This window comes from Nycticebus coucang, chromosome 15 (assembly GCF_027406575.1).
Source record: "Nycticebus coucang isolate mNycCou1 chromosome 15, mNycCou1.pri, whole genome shotgun sequence".
Lineage (NCBI taxonomy): Eukaryota > Metazoa > Chordata > Mammalia > Primates > Lorisidae > Nycticebus > Nycticebus coucang.
Genome location: NC_069794.1, coordinates 63,726,161 through 63,750,642, shown reverse-complemented (window position 1 = coordinate 63,750,642; position 24,482 = coordinate 63,726,161). Strand labels below are relative to the sequence as shown.

Genomic DNA, 24,482 nt, shown 5'->3' with positions numbered 1-24,482 from the left:
GAATAATAAGGCTAATCTACCATCAAAAGGACAGCTTTCAAATGTTTTCTCTGGTCTGTAGCTAAACAACTCTTTCTTTTCTTTCTTTTTCTTTTTTTTTTTTTTTTAGAACAACTCTTTTTAAAACAAGAATAAAATTATTCCTAAGGTCTCTGAGGTCAAGGGATCATCATGTAAATTTATTTTTTGTTTTGTTTGTTTTTGAAGCAGACTCTCATTCTGTCACCCAGGCTAGAGTGTCATAGAGTCATAGCTCACAGCAACCTCAAACTCTTGGGCTCAAGTGATCCTCTTGCTTCACCCTCCCTGACTAATTGGAACCATAGCCATGTACCACCATGACCAGCTAGTTTTTCTATTTTTGCTAGAGATGGGGTCTCACTCTTGGTCAGGCTGGTCTGGAACTACTGAGCTCAAATAATCTGCCCATCTCAACTTCCCTGAGTGCTAGGACTACAGGTGTGAACCACTGTCTCATTACTTTTATAACCTCAAGATCTAGCAAAGAACCTGACACACAGAAAGAAAACAGTATTTGCTGAATGAGTGAATCTTGAAGAATATTAAGAAAGCAATTGTACATGAAAGGGGAGGAAAATGAGCTATTTACTCTGAAAACCTTATGTGCTCCTTAAACAGAAGATGTATTTCTTTTTTCAGGTCTGAATGACTATTGTACAAGTACATGATACTATTTAATTTTTGAATATTTTAACAAATACAACTATTTTTAAGGATAACTCAATATTAACATTTAGAATAAAAAAACAAAGTATTCTTTCAAAATTATTTTTATTATATATCATATCTCACCAAAATAACAAATTTTACCTTAAAGAGATTTATAAACATAAAATTACTGATCTTCCAACCACATGGAAAGATCATGGTATTTGTTAAATACCACTCTACTACATAATAGGTACTATTACATATAAATTATTAGCTGGACTCAGTGGGTTAAAATCTGAAGTTCTCAAAAAGTCAAATGTCTTTGCCACACAGAAGTAACACTAAAGTATTACTAAAATATTACTGAAGTTTTACTCAGTTTCATAGTACTGAGACTATGAGAGGAGATATTGAAGTCAAAGAAGAAAATGCCGAAAGTCAACAGTTAGAAAAGAGTACACTTATTCACAAGGGTGGCATTTATATCATTATGTGTTCCTGACCATCAGCCGCTCATTTAATGCAGAGTTTTCCAAAACGCAAACAACACTCTTTCTTTACTATTACTAAAGGTAAAACAAGCTCACATTTTAACTAAGATTTTTTTTTTTTTTTTAAGCAGTTTTTGGCCAGGGCTGGGTTTGAACCCGCCACCTCCGGCATATGGGCTGGTGCCCTAACTCCTTTGAGCCACAGGTGCCACCCTTAACTAAGATTTTCATATAAATAATCTTACCTCAGTCCTTCCTTGATTCCTAAAAGAAAGAAAAGGAAATATTTAAAATTATTTAGCATTCACATTGTTTTCAAATGTTAGTTAAGAGCTAAATGAAATAATGCTACTTCCTATGTACATAAAATATTATGTTTACACAGATTAATATTTACCCTTGGCTCCCTAAACTAACCTATTTTCAATCCTGTGAAAAAAATAACCCATATAATCACTCATGATTATTTTGGATATTACGAATTTGTGTCACTTAACAGTATTATAAACTATCCTATTCTACTTTGTCCAAATAATGATCTGATTATAATTCTTATCTTTATTTCTGAGCATTTGTAGCATTCAGCAGCATGTGATACATATTTAATACCAGATCTGTATAGTACTTCAGTAAAGTTTACTATTTAGTCTAGTTGAAGAGGCTTCATTTACCTAACAAAGTCTTAAAGTTCAAAAATTACTCAATTTAATAATTAAGTTATGAGCAATTTTTCTCTATTATAAAAATAACATGTGCATTATGTATTTTTAATGCAGAGAAGCAAAAAAGTTTTTAAATAGCCAAAATTACCACTGTTAAACTCTTGCTATGGTAAATAACCTTCCACACTTTATATATACTGTCTATGAATGTTTTAAAATTGTTTTTTACAAAAAAAAAATTGTTTTTTACAAATATGAAATCAGGCTCGGCGCCTGTAGCTCAAGCGGGTAAGGCGCCAGCCACATACACCTGAGCTGGCATTAAAATCCAGCCTGGGCCCACCAAACAACAATGACAACTACAACCCAAAAATAGCCAGGCACTGTGGCGCCTGTAGTCCCAGCTACTTGGGAGGCTAAGGCAACAGAATCACTTAAACCCAGGAGTTGGAGGTTGCTGTGAGCTGTGATGCCATGGCACTCTACCCAAGGCTCTGTCTCAAAAAAAAATAAAATAGGGTGGCACCTGTGGCTCAGTGAGTAGGGCGCCGGCCCCATATACCGAGTGTGGCGGGTTCAAACCCAGCCCCAGCCAAACTGCAACAACAAAAAAAATAAATAAATAAAATACATGCGCATGCACACCCTATATAATAGCCTCATTTAAACACACACACATATATCTAAAGCCTATTAGATGGAAAATACTGAGTGTAGGATCCCTGTTCCACAAAGGTACATCCATAACTATAAATTAAGTTGTTTTAACATTCGATTAGGAGAGCCACAATGTGCCAGGATCAGATAGGAGGAAATCGTTTCTTCCATTTAAGAAATAAAGAATGATTCAACAAAGAGGTAGGTAATTCTGAGCTGAGCCTTGAAGGGTACTTGGATTGTAATAAACTAAGGAGAAGAAATACAGTATCAGAAGCAAATAGCTGAGCAAAACCACAGAAGGGTCTGATGAAAAACGAGTGATCAGATTTAGCTGAAAGAAAGAAGCAAAATAGGGCGGCGCCCGTGGCTCAGCCGGTAGGGCGCCGGTCCCATATGCCGGAGGTGGCGGGTTCAAACCCAGCCCCGGCCAAATTAAAAAAAAAAAAAAAAAAAAAAAAGAAAGAAGCAAAATAAGGAACAGTGGAGATGAACTACAAAGGAGAAGTGGGGCTAAATCATGGAAGACCTTGAATATCACAGTACAAAAGTATAAACTTTATTCTCTAGGCAATGGAGTTTCACAAATACTGTTTGAACAAAAGAATAACACGATGTGCTCCAGGAAACTTGTGCCAGAAAATATAGAGAGAATGAACAAACAGTGACTAGAGATATAAAAAGACCAGTTAGAAAATCATTGTTTCTCCCAACTTCCAGTTTAGTTTCAACCTGCCCTCATTCAATTGCTCAGTCACTCATTCTATCATTAAGAATCTACTATGCGGGGCGGCGCCTGTGGCTCAGTCGGTAAGGCGCCGGCCCCATATACCAAGGGTGGCGGGTTCGAACCCAGCCCCAGCCAAACTGCAACCAAAAAAAAAAAAGAAATAGCCAGACGTTGTGGCGGGCGCCTGTAGTCCCAGCTACTCGGGAGGCTGAGGCAAGGGAATTGCCTAAGCCCAGGAGTTGGAGGTTGCTGTGAGCTGTGTGAGCCAACGGCACTCTACCGAGGGCCATAAAGTGAGACTCTGTCTCTACAAAAAAAAAAAAAAAAAAAAATCTACTATGCATGAAATACACATTGTGCTAGGTGCATGGTTCAATATGAATGTGGACCCTTGTCCTCAAGGAGGTCCTAGTCTAATGAAAATAGATAGGACCAGTCTATGAACAACTATAAATAAGGTGGTTATACCTTGCCATAATGACAAAACTTTATGGTAAGGTATAGGCATCTTATTTATAGTTGTTCATGGATTATCTGTTCACAGAGCTACAACTGTTCATCAACAACATGGGGGAAAATTCCAGGCTAAGGGAAAAGCCCAAGTAAGAATTGGAAATGAGAATCTAGCACATCCTTTCTGGTGTCAGTGAAGGGAATGCTTCAGTGAGTCTCTCAGGCCACCCTAAGAAATGCACATTCTTAGGTTTGTTTACAGTAGGACTTCTCAGTCTTTCATAAATTAAAATGCAATGTCAACCTCCTTCTTGTACAGGAAGTATCTAAAAAATAAATGATAAAATTTTAATATTTCAAATAAGCATGAATTTTCAGCTTCTCATACAAGAATTGAAGATTTGGTTACTGGTGGCCACCAATTCAGGGTGACAACAATCCCTCAACATGCATTTGGGGCAGGCACTGAATACACCTCAGTCCCTTCCCTATCACTCCTGAATGCAGCTTCTACAAGCATTTAATTTAGCTGTCTTTAAGACAGAGCCAAGAGAAAGATGCAGAAGATACTCCCATAATGCTTACTGAAATGAACTGAGATAACGAAAAACACCAACACAAAAAGTAATAAAGGATTGAGCCAGGTAGTGGTAGAATGCAAGGTGCTAGAACTGAGAGAAGGGAAAATGACTGCAAGTGAGCAGCACAGGAAAAGGATGAATTAAAGATCATATTGACGTTTCAGGCTCAGCATCCATAGCTCAGTGGTTAGGGCGCTGGCCACATACACTGGGGCTGGCAGTTCGAACCCGTCCTGGGCCTGCTAAAAACAACAATGACAAGTACAACAATAGCCAGGTGTTGTGGACAGCACCTGTATCCCAGCTACTTGGGAGGCTGAGGCAAGAGAATCGCTTAAGCCCAAGAGTTTGAGGTTGCTGTGAGCCGTGACACCACAGCACTCTACCGAGGGTGACACAGTAAAACTCCGTCTCAAAAAAAAAAAAAAGATCATATTGACATTTCTGAGGAATTAGAAAATTACCCATTTGTAATTCAGGAAACACAGGAGGGGAAAACAACTCCATTTTCACACCTATATAATTATAACAGCAACTTAACTGGAATGATGTGATTGAGGAGCTCTGCATGAGTTACTATTCTAGAAAAAAAAAGTTAACCTTGCAGACTTAAAGCTTGCACCTCAAACTCTTGGGCTTAAGCAATTCTCTTGCCTCAGCCTCCCAAGTAGCTAGGACTACAAGGACCTGCCACAACACCCAGCTATTTTTATAGATGACATCACGCTCTGGCTCAGGCTAGTCTCAAACTCAATCAACCCACCTCAGCCTCCCAGAGTGCTAGCATTACAGGCATCAGGCACCATGCCTGGCCTTTAAAACTTATTTTAAAAGGATGGAATGTTCCCTTGTCCTAGTGTGTCAATGTATAAAATACACATGACCCATGGCTTGGTGCCCATGGCTCAAGCAGCTAAGGTGCCAGCCACATAAACCTGAGCTGGTGGGTTCGAATCCAGCCCAGGCCCACCAAACAACAATGATGTCTGAAACCAAAAAACAGCCAGGCATTGTGGCAGGCACCTGTAGTCCCAGCTGCTTGGGAGGCAGAGACAGGAGAATTGCTTGAGCCCAGGAGTTAGAGGTTGCTGTGAGCTGTGATGCCACAGCACTCTACCCAGGGTGACAGCTTGAGGCTCTGTCTCAAAAAAAAAAAAAAATACACATGACCTTTTCTTATTCTGCATTATAACTATAATAAGACACTTTGCATGATAATTTGTGGTCATAAACATCAACTATTGTACGATACAGTAATATTATCAGAAATTAATGAGGTAAATGTGTGGCCCATCCTTTCACTAAATTTCTCATCCTGCTATACATTTTCTCCTTCACTACTCTGAGTCCATTTCTTAATATCCTACAGCTATTTCTTTAGACTCCAGTCTCACTCCTCCTGCCTTTTAAAATTTTTACTCATCATTGGCTCGGCGTCTGTAGCACAGTGGTTACAGCACCAGTCACCTACACCAAGGTTAAACCTGGCCAGGGCCAGCTAAACAACAATTCACAACTGCAACAAAAAACAGCTGGACTTTGTGGCGGGTGCCTGTAGTCCCAGCTACTTGGGAGGCTAAGGCAAAAGAATCACTTAAGCCCAAGAGTTTGAGGTTGCTGTGAGCTGTGATGCCACGCCACAGTACTCTATGGAGGGCAACACTGTGAGAGTCTGTCTCAAAAGAAAAATATATATATATATCATTATAAATGAAATGGTAACAAATTATAACTCACTGAATAAAACTGGAATCTATGAGTTCATACTAAAATAAGTGAATAAACTGAAAAACTTGATGAAGAATGAATATAAAAGGAGAGAAGAGGGATAAAGAGGTACAGTGAGGAAGCTTAAAAGATACCACTTAATTGAGTGATCAAAAGTTAACACCATCAGTAATGTGACAAAATGAACACAGGCAAATCTTTTTTGAGACAGAATCTCATTATGTCGCCCTCGGTAGAGTGCCGTAGCGTTACAACTCACAGCAACCTCAAACTCTTGGGCTTAAGCGATTCTGTTGTCTCAGCCTCCCTTCCAGCTGGGACTACAGGCGCCTGCGCGGCTATTTTTTTGTCATAGTTGCCATTGTTGTTTGGCAGGCCGGGCTGGATTCGAACCCGCCAGCCTTAGTGTATGTGGCCAGCGCCCTAGCCGCTGAGCTATAGGCGCCAAGCCAGCACATGCAAATCTTGCTAGAACATACTAAGAACTCAGTTTCACCTTTATCATATTCCAGATAAAGACGCATAACCCAAATCTAATCACAAAGAAACACCAGACAAACCCAAATTTGAGACAGTCTTACTCTGGTGCCCTGGGTGGAGTGCTATGGCATCATTAAGGGATCCTCCTGCCTCAGCCTCCCAGAGTAGTAGGATTAAAGGCAAGAGCCACCAAGCTCAGCCACACTCAACTGTATCTTCATAAAACTCAAAGAGGCCAGGTGCCTGAAGAAGGATCACTTGTCATTATTGTTTGGCAGGCCCATACTCCCAGCACTTTGGTAAGTGGGAGGATTACTTCAGGCCAGGGGTATGAGACTAGCAGGGGCAACCCATCAAGACTCTGGCTCCAAAAAAAAATAAAATCAAAAGAAAAAAAGTCAAGAAAAGGCTTTGGAATGTGCTAGACTGAAGAAAAAAAAAGACATGGCAATAAAATACAATGTAAGAATCTAGACTAGATCCTTTGGTATAAAACATTATTAAGACAACTGACGAAACTAAGTCCAAAGATTAGGTAGCAGCAATATAATATTTAACAACAATTTACTGACCTAAAAAGGTATATTGTGATCATGTAGGAGAATGTATTTATTTATAGGAATTATATATTAGAGTATTTGTCTAAGGCTTGCCTCAGCAGCTAGGGTGCCATCCACATACACCGAGGCTGGCGGGTTCAAATCCAGCCTGGGCCTGCCAAACAACAATAACAGCTACAACAAAAAAATAGCCAGGCATTGTGGCAGGCGCCTGTAATCTCAGCTACTTGGGAGGCTGAGGCAAGAGAATCGCATAAGCCCAAGAGTTTGAGGTTGCTGTGAGCTGTGATGCCACGACACTCTACCCAGGTGACAGCTTGAGACTATGTCTCAAAAAAAAAAAAGTATTTGTCTAAGTGTTTAGTAGAAACAGGGTTGCCCAAGCTAGTCTTCAACTTGTGGCCTTAAGTGATCCTTCTACCATAGCCTCCCAGAATGCTGGGATTACTGCATTACAGGTGTAAACCATTGTGCCAAGCCCGTTAACTTATTTAATTTTAAAGCCAGCCGCCTTCTTACATCAGCATCCTGCCTCAGAATACTTCAGTAGTCTAAATGTTTGATACATGTTATATTTTACTGACAACCACATAGCTTGTACTAATGTAGCTTCTCTCACAGACTTTTAATTTCTAAAAAATTTTTTTTGAGACAGAGCCTCAAGCTGTCACCCTCAGTAAAGTGCCATGGCGTCACAGCTCACAGCAACCTCCAACTCCTGGGCTTAAGTAATTCTCTTGCCTCAGCCTCCCAAGTAGCTGGGACTACAGGCACCTGCCACAGTTCCGGCTATTTTTTGGTTGTAGTTGTCATTGTTTGGCAGGCCCGGGCTGGATTCAAATCCGCCAGTTCTGGTGTGTGTGGCTGGTGCCTTAGCCACTTGAGCTACAGACGCCAAGCCCAGACTTTTAATTTCTAATTTATAGCTTTATTTCTAAGCACATTTAACATTCCAGGTCATGTCAAGGCCTACGAACAATAAAAAGTATGCAAATGAAAAATCAATGACCTACAATTTTTCTTTTATAAAACTGATTAAGTTTAGAACAGCGTTACACTGTCGATAGTTCAAATTGGTACAAACTTTCTGAAAGGCAGTCTGGCATGATATATTTGTATATATACACATATAACATATCCAACATACATATACACATATTATTGCTCAAAACAAAGTAGAATAATAATCCCACTGTTTTCTCTGCCAGACAGCTGCTAGCTCAAGCTCTGTGTTCCATTCAGATGCTGACATTATATGAACAGACTAACCTAGGCAACCCCGCCACTACAAAACAATTTTAAAAATTAGCTAGGCATGTTGACATGTGCTTGTAGTCCCAGGACTCAAGAGAATGAGGTGAGAGGATCACTCGAGCCCAGAAGTTCAAGATTACAGTGTGCTATGATCACACTACCACATTCCAGCCTACATGACAAAGCAAGACCCTAGAGACCCTGAAGAAGGAAGAAGAGAAAAGGAAAAGAGAGAAGGGGAGGAGAGGGGAGGAGAAGGGGAGGAGAGACAAGGGGAGGGAGAGAGCTGCATTCCAAGCTGTGAGTCTTTTCTTTCCCTTCTGCCTCTCCCAATCTCTCCGCAGCACCATCTCTGCTGGAATAAACCACCACAGCACGCATATCTTCCTAGCTTCTGTCTTATGCCACAAAACAACCTGCTGCTAAGCTGTGAAAGATCAGGTAGGGAGGCAAAGTCCATACCCATACCACATTAGACACAGTGAAGTGTCTACTATCTGGACTACTTAGTATGTGTGGTGTGACAGTAGGTAAACACTTACTGGCCAACTATTTTAGATGCATGGAACCTGTGAGGTATTAATACCATCTCTTTTTAACACATAAGGAAACACAAAGGATAAGCAACATACCCAAAGTCATAGAGCTAGTAACTGACAAGGTCAAGACTAAATCTCAGGCTGACTCCCAGGTCTATATGCATAACCAGTATGCAACACTGCCCTTCAGAGGCCTCAGCTGTTTTCATTTTTTACCCACATATACTTTTTTAACCACAGGTAAACATAAACTGGTTAATCTGCCTCTAAGAATCAGTAGTTGAGTATACATCTTCTAGTCTTAAAAATATTTGAAGACAGTCTACCTGGCGTACCCTAAAACTGGTCTTAACAGTCCTTCAAATGTTCCTCACAGGACACTATTTGGGGAGTTTTTTTTTAAGTTTTCTTATTATCCTAGTCTCACTTTGCTGAGGGATCATACTTATCCATGTCTCTCTGTAAGTGAAGCCCTAAGAACTGAACGTAATGTTTTCACTCTGAGCTGACTGGCAAAGAAAAGAGTGGGATTATCATTTCACTTCATTCCAAACAACAAACATCTATTAATGGAGTCTTTTGTTTATAGCCACACAAATTTGCTGATTCACACTGAGCCCCAACTCAACTAAAATTCTGATAAACTAGTCACATGCACTGTAAGCCATTCCTCACTCATCCTACACTTGTTTAACAGCGTATTTAGTGATTTAATAATAGCTATGAAAACCAAATAAATGGCTTGGCACCCGTAGCACAGTGGTTACTGCACCGGCCACATGCACGGAGGCTGATGGTTCAACCTGGCCCGGCCTGAACCAGCTAAGCAACAATGACAATTACAACAACAAAAAAAAAATAGCCAGATGTTGTGGCGGGGGCTGATGGTCCAGCTACTTGGGTGGCCGAGGCAATAGAATCACTTAAGCCCAAGAGCTTGAGGTTGCTGAGAGCTGTGATGCCACAGCTCTCTACCGAGGGCAACATAGCCAGAAGAAAAAAAGGAGAAAAGAGAAAAAAAAAAAAAAAAAAAAGTAAATTTGGAATATAAACAAGACAGCTGGAGAATACAGCCAGGAGACCCCTTAGGAAACAAGCTGTGCTCTAGCATTTCCATGGCAATCTCCAGGTATTACTATAAATCTGCTGTCATCATTAAAAGGATCTAGATCTTCCATAAAACTGATTATATGTTGAACTAGGTAGAAAGTCTGCTAGATCTTTTGTCTACATACAAAACACACAAATACACACACATGCAATCTGCTCCTTGTTTGTCCCTTATGTTGCTATATAAGCCCTTCTCACCCACAAGATTCCCTTGTAAGAAATTCTGTTGGTTTGGGTGGCGCCTGCGGCTCAGTGGGTAGGGTGCCGGCCCATATACCAAGGGTAAGGGTTAGAACCCGGCCATGGCCAAACTGCAACAAAAAAAATAGCCAGGAGTTGTGGCAGGCGCCTGTAGTCCCAGCTACTTGGGAGGCTGAGGCAAGAGAATCACCTAAGCCCAGGAGTTGGAGCTCGCTGTGAGCTCTGATGCCAGAGCACTCTACCGAGGGCGATAAAGTAAGACTGTCTCTAAAAAGAAAAAAAGAAAGAAATTCTGTTGGTTTTCCTTTTTCTTTAATTGGAGTGTAGAAAACTAATTTGTATACAGGGATTTAAAATCATTTCTACTGAGGATTTTATTTTCAAGAGAATCCAGAAATTGTGATGAGAACAGCAAGGAATAAATGTATTATCCATATGCCCTAGGAAAGACATAAAGGCAAATGGAGCAAAATAAACCAGTCTTAAAGCTAAAATAAGCGAGAATGACAAAGAAAACAAAACCAGAATTCCATGATAGGTTCTGAAATTAGCAAAATTGAACCTAAAAAGGTTTAAGAAATACTTTGCTAGGGGCTCAGCACCTGTAGTTCAGCGGCTAGGGCACCAGCCACGTACACCAGAGCTGGCGGGTTCAAATCCAGCCCAGGTCTGCCAAACAATGACAAATGCAACAAAAAAATAGCCAGGCACTGTGGCAGGCGCCTGTAGTCCCAGCTGCTTGGGGGGCTGAGGCAAGGGAATTGTTTAAGCCCAAGAGTTTGAGATTGCTGTGAGCTGTGACGCCATAGCACTCTACCCAGGTCAAATCAGTGAGACTCTGTCTCAACAAACAAAAAAAAGAAAAACTTTGCTAGGGTCAATGGAATGAAATGCTTTAAAATCTGTACATATATGCTCGGTACCTGTGGCTCAAGTGGCTAAGGCGCCAGCCACATACACCTGAGCTGATGGGTTCGAATCCAGTGCGGGTCCACAAAACAACAATGATGGCTACAACCAAAAACTAGCCAGGCGTTGTGGCAGGCACCTGTGGTCCCAGCTACTTGGGAGGTAGAGGCAAAAGAATTGCTTAAGCCCATGGGTTGGAGGTTGCTGTGAGCTGTGATGCCATGGCGCTCTACCCAGGGCAACAGCTTGAGGCTCTGTCTCAAAAAAAAAAAAAAAAAATTGTGCATATAGGGCAGCACCTGAGGCTCAAGGAGTGAGGGCGCCGGCCCCATATACCAGAGGTGGTGGGTTCAAACCTGGCCCTGGCCAAAAACTACAAAAAAAAAAAAAAAAAAATTTTTTTTGTCCATATTAAGCATCCAGAATGATCCGTATATAGAGTCATATAAGATACTTTGTGTTAAGTATGACAAATAATCTAGAGATGATTTAAAGTATATGAAAGAATGTATCTAAGTTATATGTAAACATTAATACTACATCATTTTATATAAGAAACTTGAACATCAATATAGGGGACAGGGCACTCCAGATACCAAACCCCCCAAAACACTAACGGTACTTCTCCCCACCCTACTTTTTTTTTTTTAACAGAGCCTCACTATGTCACCCTGGGTAGAGTGCTGTGGCATCACAGCTCCAGCAACCCCCAGCTTTTGGGCTTAAGTGATTCTCTTGCCTCAGACTCCTTAGTAGCCATGACTATAGGCGTCCGCCACAAGCCTGGCTATTTTTCTGTTACAGTTGTCATTGTTGCCTAACTGCTCTGAGCTGGGTTCAAACCCGCCAGCCCTGATTTTCGTGGCCGGCGCCATAACCATTGTGCTACAAGCGCCAAGCCCTCCCTACCCCACTTTAAAACTTCAGATATAAAAGCATGGCTGCTTCCAATCAGTATCTTGTTAAAACAAAATGTGGAGGGCAGCGCCTGTGGCTCAGCGAGTAGGGTGCTGGCACCATATACCAAGGTGGTGGGTTCAAACCCAGCCCCGGCCAAACTGCAATAAAAAAAAATAGCTGGGCATTGTGGCGGGCGCCTGTAGTCCCAGCTATTCAGGAGGCCGAGGCAAGAGAATCACCTAAGCCCAAGAGCTGGAGGTTGCTGTGAGCTATGACACCACATCACTCCACCAAGTTGACAAAGTGAGACTCTGTCTCTTAAAAAAAAAAAAAAAATGTGTCGGAGTGGTGCCTATGGCTCAGTGAGTAAGGAGCTGGCCCCATATACTGAGGGTGGTAGGATCAAACCCGGCCCCGGCCAAACCACAACAACAAAAAATAAATAAATAAATGTATCTAAAACAAAGACAAGTAAGATAAAGAACTAAATACTTAGGACATAAATACATAAAGATATCAAAGTTTCTTACTTTAAGATATGAGATCAACCGAGAATACAACATTGCTCTTCCAAAGAACAGAATCTAGAAGGTGCCTACCAAATACAAACTCCAGAGCTGACTAGCCTTAATTAAGAAACTTTATAGCCGGGCGTTGTGGCAGGCGCCTGTAGTCCCAGCTGCTTGGGAGGCTGAGGCAAGAGAATCGCGTAAGCCCAAGAGTTAGAGGTTGCTGTGAGCCGTGTGACGCCACGGCACTCTACCCGAGGGTGGTACAGTGAGACTCTGTCTCTACAAAAAAAAAAAAAAAAGGAAACTTTAAAATTTTATGCCCCAAAAGTATAAGCTCTGCATAGAAATGGTGCATTTGTTAGGCAAAAAGTAGTCTAAACTCTACCCTTTGAGAAAGTAGTAGGAAAAATTCAAGCCTTGGAAATATTCACACCCTGGGCCAGGCATTCACGCCTGTAATCCTAGCACTCTGGGAGCCCAAGCAGGGAGGACTGCTTGAGCTCAGGAGTTTGAGATCAGCCTGAGCAGAAGCAGGACCAGTCTCTATTAAAAATAAGAAAACTAGCTAGGTGGAGTGGTGCCTGTGGCTCAGTGAGTAGGGCACCGGCCCCATATATCAATGGTGGCGGGTTCAAACCAGGCCCTAGCCAAACTGCAATAAAAAAAAAAAAAAAAATAGCCAGGCATTGTGGCGGGCACCTGTAGTCCCAGCTACTTGGGAGGCTGAGGCAAAAGAATCATGTGAGCCCAAGAGCTGGAGGTTGCTGTAGCTGTGACACCACAGCACTCTACCAAGGGCAACAAAGTTAGACTCTGTCTGGAAAAAAAAGAAAAAAAAACCAGCTAGGTGTTGTGTGGGCACCTTTGTCCCAGCTACTTGGGAGGCTGAGGCAAGAGGATCGCTTGAGCTCAAGAGTTTGAGGTTGCTGTGAGCTATGATGTCATAGTACTCTAGCCTGTACGACAGAGTGAGACTCTGTCTCAAAAAAAAAAAAAAAAAAAAAAAAATTCACACTCTGATTTACTAAGGATCTCACTTTTGGAACTACAGTCAAAGAAAACAATAAAAGAGCTATTATTACTAAATTTGTCAAAGCAGTTTTCACCTACTGATGCTGTCAAAGCAGTTTTCACCTACTGATGCAACAAAAATTTACCGAATGTTTACTCTACTCTGTTCTAGACACTAGAGATCTGGTTGTCATTAAGACAAAAATACTAACTTTGTAGAGCTTATTCTCTAGAAGGAAAGATGACTAATACACAAACAAATACATGGGATGTCAGGTGGGCACAGCAGAAGGTGAATAAATATTTTATCAACTACATGAAAGAATGGTGATAATAAAAAAAGGTAAGGGAGGTCAAGAGGACAAGTGTGGTCAGAAAAGGCCTCAATGAGCTGATATTTGAACAGACACCTCTAGGATATATGAAAAGAAGCCATGGGGATTTCTGGAGGAAGAGTGTTCCAGAGAGAAAGAACCGAAGAATAGTAATTATTAAGTCCGAAACGCTTCTGAGACATCCAAGGGGAAACATCAAGGATGCAGCAACAGGGCGGCACCTGTGGCTCAGTGAGTAGGGTGCTGGCCCCACAGACCTAGGGTGGCAGGTTCAAACCCAGCCCCAGTCAAACTGCAACAAAAAACAGCTGGGGTGTTGTGGCGCGTGCCTGTGGTCCCAGCTACTGGGGAGGCTGAGGCAAGAGAATCACTTAAGCCCAAGAGTTGAAGGTTGCTGTGAGCTGTGACACCACCGCACACTACTGAGGGCAACATAGTGAGACTCTGTCTCCAAAAAAAAATTAAAAAAAAGAATGCAGCAATAATTATGAATCTAGAGTTCAGGAAGGGGTTTGAGAGAGATTTATTCTCAATTCAAATGAATATTTACTGAGCCCATATTAAATGGGCACAGCTAAGAAATACCCCTCCCCAAACTGTATATAATTTACTCTAGGATCAATGCCTTGCTATTTCTCCTCAGTTGGGTACATCCTATGCTTTACTAGTTTTCTACTATTAAACAATCTCCAGTGGTATAGTAGCAGGCTTATTCTAAAACTCAGCATCTTCTTAGATAGTGGTACATATAACATAGTGGTACATATAACTGCAACAGTGATAGCTGCAGTCAATGGAGAATTTGCTTGATTTAAACATGCACTGAAATGGGCTCACCGTTCCCCATGGAGGTGTTTGGCTGGTCTATTATTCCAATCATGGGCTCTTTGGAATAAACAGTACACACATCATCTTTACTCACACGGTTCTCTGTCTGAATTGGAATCAGTGTAGCCTCAGCAGCTTCTTCCATAAAGCTGTTGAGGGTCTAAACCCATGTCACTATAGAATTTAAAAGCCTGCTCTGTCTTCACACAAACATCTGTGGTCAATTCTAGGTCTGTAGTTGTCTCTAGGTCCTTGTTCAAGTCTAGGTCAATCAATGGTTAAATCTAGGTCCACAGTTAACTCTAGATCAGTGGTAGATTCTAACAGGTCAAGGGTTGACTCTGAGGGTGGTATGAGGCAAGTCATAGCCAGGGCACACAAGGCAGAGAAGATTAGGGCCTTCTGAGCATGGTGCTGCCAGGGAGGGCAGGAGGCTGGCAAAGGCAAGCAGGCAAGTCAGGCCTGGAGTATCTGTAACTATACATTACACTGCTTTATATTTAAATATAAAATGTAACTATGCATAAGACCAGGTAAGACCACTTAGAAGTAGAAAGAGACAAGAAAAGAACTAAAGACTGATCCCTTGGGTCATATAACATTTAGGGACTGAGAAGATAAGGAGCTAATAAAAGAGATTGAGAAGGAACAGCCAGTGAGAGAAGAGGAAAAGAGAGTGATGTCCCAGAAGCGAAGTGGAAAAAAAAAGAGAAAGCTTCAGGAAAGAAACAGTCACATATGTGGAATTCTATTATAGGTCAAGTTAGAAGGCTGCTAGTTGACTCTTAGATTTGGGAATGTGGATGTGGCAGGTTGCAAAAAAGGAACACAGGTTCTTTGCAGCAACTCCCAATAGAGAGGTGGAGTCTACTGTCCCACCCTTGAATCCGGGCTTAGTCACGTGAGTTGCCTTGGCCTAAAGGACTTTAGAAAAGGTGACACAAGCACGAATTTGTTAAGTGCTGTGCAATGAGGCTTCCCCTCTCTTTAGCTACTAAGAGTTCTTTTACCATCAAGTGAACAAAAAAGTTGAAGATGAAATACTGGTTGTTACTCCAGCTGATATCAAGAAAACTACCAGACACAAGTGAGGTCATCCTAGCCAGGGAGGCCAGCCATGTTGGCCCCAACCCAAAATGATCCAAACAATAATGAGCAAACAAAATGGATTTGTTCAAAGCCACTAAATTTTGCAGCAGTTTGTTATGAAGCAAAAGCTAATTAATAAAGAGAAGATACTACTAATAGGCAAGAGCTGTTTCAATGGAGTAGTAGGCATAGGAATCTAACTGGAGTTGGAATAAGAATAAATGATATTGCTAAAATGTCTATACTACCCAAACCAATCTATAGATTCAATGCAATCTCTATCAAAATGCCAATGACATTCTTCACAGAAATAGAAAAAAAAATCCTAAAATTTATATGAAACCAAAGAAGACTCTAAATATGCAAAGCAATCTTGAGTAAAAACCAGGAAGCATCATACTACCTGATGTCAAATTAAACCACAAAGCAACAGTGGCCAAAACAGCATGGTACTGACAGACACACAGACCTCTGGAGCAGCAGAGAGAACGCGGAAATAAATACACATACTTATAGACAACTCATTTTCAACAAAGGCACCTAGAGCATGCAAATCAGAGAAGGACTGGCTCTTTAATAACAGGGTTGGATAAACTGCATATTCATATGCAAAAGAATGCAACTAGATCCCCATCTTTCACCATATAAGAAAATCAACTCAAAGTGGATTAAAGATTTAAATATAAGACCAGAAAATACAGGTGGCGCCTGTGGCTCAAGGGGTAGGGCGCTGGTCCCATATGCCGGAGGTGGCGGGTTCAAACCCAGCCCCGGCCAAAAAAAAAAACCAAAAAAAAAAAAACAAAAGACCAGAAAATACTAGAAGAAAACACTGGGGAAAAATAACAGGACATTGGTCCCGGCAAAGTTTTGGGGGTAAGACTTCAAAAGCAGAGGCAGAAAAAGCAAAAGTTGACAAACTGAATTACAAACCATCCATGTGGCAAGGGATTAATAACTAGAATATAAAAGGAACTAAAACAATTCAACAGTAAAAAAAATACCAATTTTAAAAAATGAGCAAAGAGGACTGCGCCTGTGGCTCAGTGGGTGGGGCGCTGGCCCCATATACTGAGTGTGGCAGGTTCAAACCCAGCCCCTGCCAAACTGCAACAACAACGAAATAAAAAAAAAAAAAAGAAAGAAAGAAAGAAAAAGAGCAAAAGACCAGAAAAGATACTTCACAAAAAAAAAAATAGTTGGTGCCTACGGCTCAGTGGGTAGGGTGCCGGTCCCATAGTGGCGGGTTCAAACCAGCCCCAGCCAAACTGCAAAACAACAACAACAAAAAAAAAAAAATAGCTGGGCATTGTGGCGGACGCCTGTAGTCCCAACTACTCAGGAGGCTAAGGCAAGAGAATCGCCTAAGCCCAGGAGTCGGAGGTTGCTGTGAGCTGTGATGCAACAGCACTTTACTGAGGGCGATAAAGTGAGACTCTGCCTCAAAAAAAAAGGAAAGAAAAATACAAATGGCCAACAGATATATGAAAAAATACTAACAACATCACTAATCATCACAGAAATGCAAATGAAAACCACAATGAGAGATCATTTCACCCTAGGGAGAAGAATGGCTATTATTAAAAAATGACAATGGCAATCTCCTGGAGGGGGTATAGAGGTTGTGGTGGTCTGGAAAGGAAGGCCCAAAGGTGTGGTCGGATCTAGTACAGAGTATGGACATTAGCTCTTTCAGTCTCATATGGGAATGAAAACAACTTGTATGTCCTCACAAGTGCTTGATGATGAACAGAAAAAAAAAAATATTCGTTCCTTGACTATGTCCGGCCATGTTGGCTTTGAGAGTTTGCCTGATCAGCTAGTCAAGAGATCCATTCAACAAGGTTTCTGTTTCAATATTCTCTGCTTGGGGGAAACTGGAATAGGAAAATCAACACTGATTGACACATTGTTTAATACTAATTTTGAAGACCAGGAATCCTCACATTTTACCCACAAGTGAGACTTAAAGCTCAGACATACAAACTCCAGGAAAGTAATGCTCGACTGAAATTGACCTTTGTGAATACAGTGAGATTTGGTGATCAAATAAATAAAGAGGAGAGCTACTAACCAACAAACATAGATGCCCAGTTTGAGGCCTATCTGCAAGAAGAACTGAAGATTAAGTGCTGTCTCTATAGCTACCATGACTCTCGAATCCACGTGTGCCTCTACTTCATCTTACTGACTGGCTACTCTCTGAAGACACTTGATCTCTTAACCATGAAGAACCTTGACAGCAAGGTAAACATTATACCAGTGATTGCCAAAGCAGATGCAATTTCCAAAACTGAATTACAGAAGTTTAAGATCAAGATCATGAGTGAACTGGTCAGCAACGGTGTCCAGCTCTACCAGTTCCCCACAGATGGTGACACTGTTGCTAGGATCAATGCTGCAATGAATGTGAGCTGCTAGTTGAATATTGATTGTTTTGCATGTGAAAATAAAACCATAACATATGAGTTACATTGCTGTTAAAGTACTAATATACTTCCACTTGTGTCTTCCAAAAAGACTTCAACAAGGGACAATTGCCATTTGCTGCTGTAGGGAGTATGGATGAGGTGAAAGTCGGAAATAAGATGGTCAAAGCTCGCCAGTACCCTTGGAGTATTGTACAAGTGGAAAATGAAAACCACTGCGACTTTATAAAGCTGCGGGAGATGCTCATTTGCACAAACATGGAAGACCTGCACGAGCAGACCCACACTTGCCACTACGAGCTTTACAAGTGCTGCAAACTGGAGGAGATGGGCTTCACAGACATGGGCTCTGAGGACAAGCCTGTCCATGTTCAAGAGACTTTTGAACCCAAAAGACATGAAGTCCATGGTGAACGTCAGCGGAAGGAAGAAGAAATGAAGCAGATGTTTGTGCAGCGGGTCAAAGAGAAAGAAGCCATATTGGAAGAAGCAGAGAGAGAGCTGCAGGCCAAATCTGAGCACCTTAAAAGAGCTCACCAAGAAGAGAGAATGAAACTTGAAGAGAAGAGAAGATGTTTGGATGAAGAAATAATTGCTTTCTCTAAAAGGAAAGCTACCTCTGAGATATTCCAGAACCAGTCCTTTCTTCCAAGCTGCAGCAACCTGAGGAAAGGCAAGGACCACAAGAACTCTAATTTCATGTAAAACCGAAGTTCCAGAGCACAGAAGGTCATCACAAGCAAAGTTATTAAAAACTCAAAAGCAGGGCGGCGCCTGTGGTTCAAAGAATAGGGCACCGGCCTCATATACCAGAGGTGGTGGGTTCAAACCTGGCCCTGGCCAAACACTGCAAAAAAAACAAAAAAAAACTCAGAAGTAAAATAAATAAATAACAAATGGTGGTAAGGATGTAGAGAAAGGGAAAATGGTCATACGCTGTTGGAGGGAATGTAAAGTAGCACAGCCACTATGGAGATCGATATAGAGGTTGCTCAAAAAACTACAAATAGAACTCCCACATGATCCAGCAATCTCACTGCTGGGTATTTATCAAAAAGAAAGGAAGTCAATATATTGAAGAAATATCTGCACTCCTACACTTACTGCAACACTATTCACAACAGCCAACGTTTGGGACTCAACGTAGTGTCTACCAAGTGATGAATGGATAATGAAAATGTGGTAGCTATGCACGATGGAATATTATTCAGCCATAAAAAATGAAATCCTGGCCAGGCACCATGGTTCACGCCTGTAATCCTAGCACTCTGGGAGGTTGAGGTGGGCAGATCACTTGAACTCAGGAGATCGAGACCAGCCTGAGCAAGACTGAAACCCTATCTCTACTAAAAATGGAAAAACTGGCTCTGTGCCTGTAGCTCAGTGGTTATGGCACCAGCCACATACACCAGGCCTGGTGGGTTCAAGCCCAGCCTGGGCCTGCTAAACAACAATGACAACTACAATACAAAAAAAAAAAAAAAAAAAAAGGTGGCACCCATAGCTCAGTGGGTAGGGCGCCAGCCATATAGACACAGGCTGGTGGGTTCGAACGCGACCTGAGCCTACAAAACAACAATAACAACTGCAACAAAAATATAGCTGGGAGTTGTGGCGGGTGCCTACTATAGTCCCAGCTACTTGGGAGGCTGAGGCAAGAGAATCACGTAAGCCCAAGAATTTGAGGTTGCTGTAAGCTATGACGCCACAGCACTCTACCGAGGGTGACATAGTGAAACTCTGTCTCAAAAAAATGAAAATGAAAAAACTGAGGCAAGAGCATCACTTGAGCTCAAGAGTTTGAGGTTACTGTGAGCTACAAAGCCAGACAGTGAGGGCAATAAAGTAAAACTGTCTCAAAAAAAAAAAAAAAAATGAAATCCTGTCATTTGCAGCAACATGGATGGAACTGGAGATCCAACATATTAAATGAAATAAGCCAGGCACAGAAAGATAAATATCATATGTTCTCACTCACATGTGGGAGCTAAAAAAGTTGATCTCAAGGAGTTAAAGAGTAGAATAGAGGTTACCAGAGGCTGGGAAGGGATGAGGGGAGAAAGAGACGGAGAGAAGTTGGTTTAAGGGGTACGAAGATATAGTTAAATAGAGGAATAAGCTCTAGCATTCAATAGTACACTAAGAAAATTGTAGTTAATGATTTATCATATATTTCAAAACATCTAGGAGAGACAATCTGTAATGTTTCCAACACAAAAATGTTTGAGGTAACAGATATCTCAATTACTCTGATTCAATCATTACACTGTATACAAATATCAAAATACTGGTTCAGTGCCTATAGTTCAGCGGCTAGGGCATCAGCCACAAACACCTAAGCTGGAGGGTTCGAGTCCAGCCCAGGCCTGCCAAACAACAGTGACAACTACAACCAAAAAATAGCCAGGCGTTGTGGCGGGAGCTTGTAGTTCCACCTACTTGGGAGGCTAAGGCAAGAGAATCACTTAAGCCCAAGAGTTTGAGGTTGCTGTGAGCTGGGACATCACAGCATTCTATCGAGGGCCACAAAGTGAAACTCGGTCTCAAAAAAAAGAAAATATCAAAATATCACATATACTCCAGAAATATGTACAACTAATATATAATCAATCAATCAATAAAACAATGAACAGATGGAAAGAATGAAACACACCACCTGTGGCTGACACCAGGTGAGCTTTGGAGGCTTTCCTTCCTAACAAGGCCTCAACCAGAAAACTATACTGTTCCACTGTTTATTAGATGTTCCCTGACCCCTTCCAAAGCTCCTATAAATAGATACAGTGGCAAAGTCCACTGAAACAGTTTCCTTGGTGCATCCAGTTATACCCAGCCAAAGCACACAGGCTCGTGGATATAGAGAGGATAGAATGATGGGGGATTACAAACTCTGCTGCTTCACTGCCATTAAATTTTATCAATAAACTTGATGTTCTATTATATTTACACCACCTGCTACCAGGAATGTGGGTATGAGGATTTGCATGAGTGTGCATGCAAGCACATCTCCTTACAGGGCACCTAACCATCTCTCAACAAGCCTTGGTATGTTCACTACTTTGCATTTTCCAAGTAAATTCTGTCTGAGAATCACATTTAAAAGCATCTATAGGGCAGCGCCTGTGGCTCAAGGAGTAGGGCGCCAGTCCCATATGCCGGAGGTAGCAGGTTCAAACCTAGCCCTGGCCAAAAACCAAAAAATAAATAAATAAATAAAAGCATCTATAAAAATTTCCCAAAAAACCCCATAGCTTTTAAAAATGTCAATAATAGAAGAATAGAAAAGCAAGTTTCCAATGTACTTAATTTTATTATGAAGCCAGTAGCCCGGGTGGTGGCTGTGGCTCAAAGGAGTAGGGCGCTGGCCCCATATGCCAGAGGTGGTGGGTTCAAACCCAGCCCGGCCACAAAAAAAAAAAAAAAAAAATGAAGCCAGTAGACCATCTAACACACGCCCACTTAAGAGAAAAACTTAATTCTATTCAAGTTGGGAGGAGGGGGAACGAAGGAGGGGCAAGAAGAGGGGAGGATTTGTGTGTTCCCACTTAAAGGGCACAAGATAGGTGTGTGTGGCACACTGCTTGGGTGTGGGACACAACTTCAAGGGGGACTCTACCCAACAAATTCAAAAAGTGTGAGCTGGTTGCTGTACCCTCATAATAACCTAAAATTAAAAAAAAAATACATATTCAATCAGAAAAAATATGTCAATAAAGTAAATAACTTACTTGGCAATCCGCAGCTTCCCAACTTCACCCCTTCCTGGGGCTTTTGCCCATTGCTGTGATAAGTATTTAGGAACCTAAAATGAAGTAAAACTTTAATAAGACTGTGTTCCAGATACTGACATATCTTATTAAACATAAAATGATACACTTCTTGTATTTTATTTTCCATCTCTAATAATGGATCATTAATTATCAAGTTCTTACTATATGTTCTGCACTATAAAGGATACCAAGACATATAACGAATGACTTTAGCTCTCAAAGAGCTTAAAGTCAATCTAATTGGTGACACAAAACTGACACAGGGCAAACACATTAACTGTAATAAAGTGCTAATTTATGTTCCCAAATAAATCCAATACAAGATAGAGAAGAGAAAGGCTACCAGAAAAGGCTTCTCAGAAGAGGATAACTCTCTCCTTAGAGTGATAATATTATTAAACCACTGGGTTTAAGATGATTTCAAAAGCCAAGTTTTATTATGTCTAAGACTGGGGCGGCATCTGTGGCTCAAAGGAGTAGGATGCCAGCCCCATATACTGGACATGGTAGGTTAAAACCTGGCCCCGGCCAAAAACTGCAAAAAAAAAAAAAAAATAGGGTGGCACCTGTGGCTCAAAGGAATAGGGCGCTGGCCCCATATGCCGGAGGTGGCAGGTTCAAACCTCAGCCCCAGCCAAAAACTGCAAAACAAACAAACAAAATATATATATATATATATATAATGTTATATGTATATATGTATTATGTCTAAGACTGACTACTACGAAGAAGGTACTAAAATAAAAGGAACATTATATATAATAGCTAACATTTTTATAGTACTACTACTTTTCTGATATGTTGTTAAGTGATTTATATAGATTAACACATTTAATCCTCACATCACTGTGAAACAGGTACTGTTAATTACGTTCATTTTACAGATGATGAACACAAGACACCCAAGGATTATATAATAATAATAATAATCCCAAGGTTATATAATTAGTAAAGATGGTGCCAGGATTCAAACCCAGGAAGTCTGGCTCTAGGATCTATGTTCTTAACCAGTATATAATATTGTGTCTATAACTGGATACATGCAGTCAGAAAAAATTTAATTTTCAAAAACAAAAGGGATTAATATATTATTAATTCCTACTATGTATCTTAGCACATTTCTTCTTTTTTTTTTTTTTAAACTTTTTTTTTTGTAGAGACAGAGTCTCACTTTATGGCCCTTGGTAGAGTGCCATGGCATCACACAGCTCACAGCAACCTCCAACTCCTGGGCTTAAGCGATTCTCTTGCCTCAGCCTCCCGAGTAGCTGGGACTACAGGCGCCTGGCTATTTTTTTGGTTGCAGTTTGGCCGGGGCCGGGTTTGAACTCGCCACCCTCGGTATATGGGGCCGGCGCCTTACCGACTGAGCCACAGGCGCCGCCCAGCACATTTCTTCTAAGAAGTAGTTTGGACTCCAGAACCAGTACATACCTTTAAGGTTATCCTATCAAGAAAAGTAAATGAAATACTACACATGAAGTATGAAACTTAATGCCTTAAACAAAAGAAAGTACAAAATGAGTGTTAAGTGCCATTATTATTTCTCACAGTAATCTTGGAATAATAATATGAACACATAACTGAATCAGAGACAGTTGCCAAGGAAAAGAAATAAATAAAAAAATTCTACCTAGCAAGATTTCATGTGCAAAAAACCCCATTTGACTAGTCAAATAAAATGCAATACAGTACAGTAAAATAAATTGCAAATTTGGTACAGTAAAAATTCAGGAATAGAAGGATCAAAAGAACACCCTGATACTATTTATTCAATTATGTGTACATGCTTCACACTAAAACTTACTAAACTACTATATGTCCACCAATATGCTGGAGTTTGAGAAAAGAAGAAGGGACATAAGAGTGACAAGTACCGGGCAGCGCCGGCCCCATATGCTGAGGGTGGCGGGTTCAAACCCAGCCCCGGCCAAACTGCAACAAAAAAATAGCCGGGCGTTGTGGCGGGCGCCTGTAGTCCCAGCTGCTCAGGAGGCTGAGGGAAGAGAGTCGCGTAAGCCCAAGAGTTAGAGGTTGCTGTGAGCTGTGTGATGCCACGGCATTCTACCTGAGGGCGGTACAGTGAGACTCTGTCTCTACAAAAAAAAGAGTGACAAGTACCATCCTAGACATTTTACATCCATTATCCCATTTAATCCTTCCCTAACTCTGAAAAAACAGTCATTCCCTTCAATCTATAAATGAGAAAACCGAGGCTCAAAGGGTTGAAATCACACAATTAACCAGTATCAGACACAAGCCTTTGACTCCAGATGGGTCTTCTGTTCTCCTCGCTCCCCACTGCTGCTTCTGATGAGGTACACATGCTAAGCAGAACATGTGAAAGGGCTCATCGTCCGTAGCACAGTGGTTACAGAGCCAGCTACATACACCAAGGCTGTGGGTTTGAATCCTGCCTGGACCAGCTAAACAATGACAACTGCAACCAAAAAATAGCCAGGCATTGTAGCGGGTGCCTATAGTCCCAGCTACTTGGGAGGCGGAGGCAAGAGAACTGCTTAAGCCCAAGAGTTTGAGGTTGCTGTGAACTGTGACGTCACGGCACTCTACCCAAGGCGAC

General features: G+C 41.3%; 1 protein-coding gene and 1 pseudogene across 1 annotated transcript in view; one reads left to right on the top strand and one right to left on the bottom strand.

The window, feature by feature from the left end:
• The window catches only part of GTF2F2 (general transcription factor IIF subunit 2), a 180,132-nt gene that overhangs the window by 141,705 nt on the left and 13,945 nt on the right, over positions 1-24,482 (bottom strand). The window contains exons 2-3 of the mRNA XM_053563589.1: positions 21,860-21,933; positions 1,409-1,427 (exon numbers count right to left, since the gene is read on the bottom strand). Coding sequence (XP_053419564.1) covers positions 1,409-1,427; positions 21,860-21,933 — 93 coding nt within the window. The remainder of the gene's footprint in view (positions 1-1,408; positions 1,428-21,859; positions 21,934-24,482) is intronic.
• Positions 17,414-18,878, top strand: LOC128566646 (septin-10-like; annotated as a pseudogene).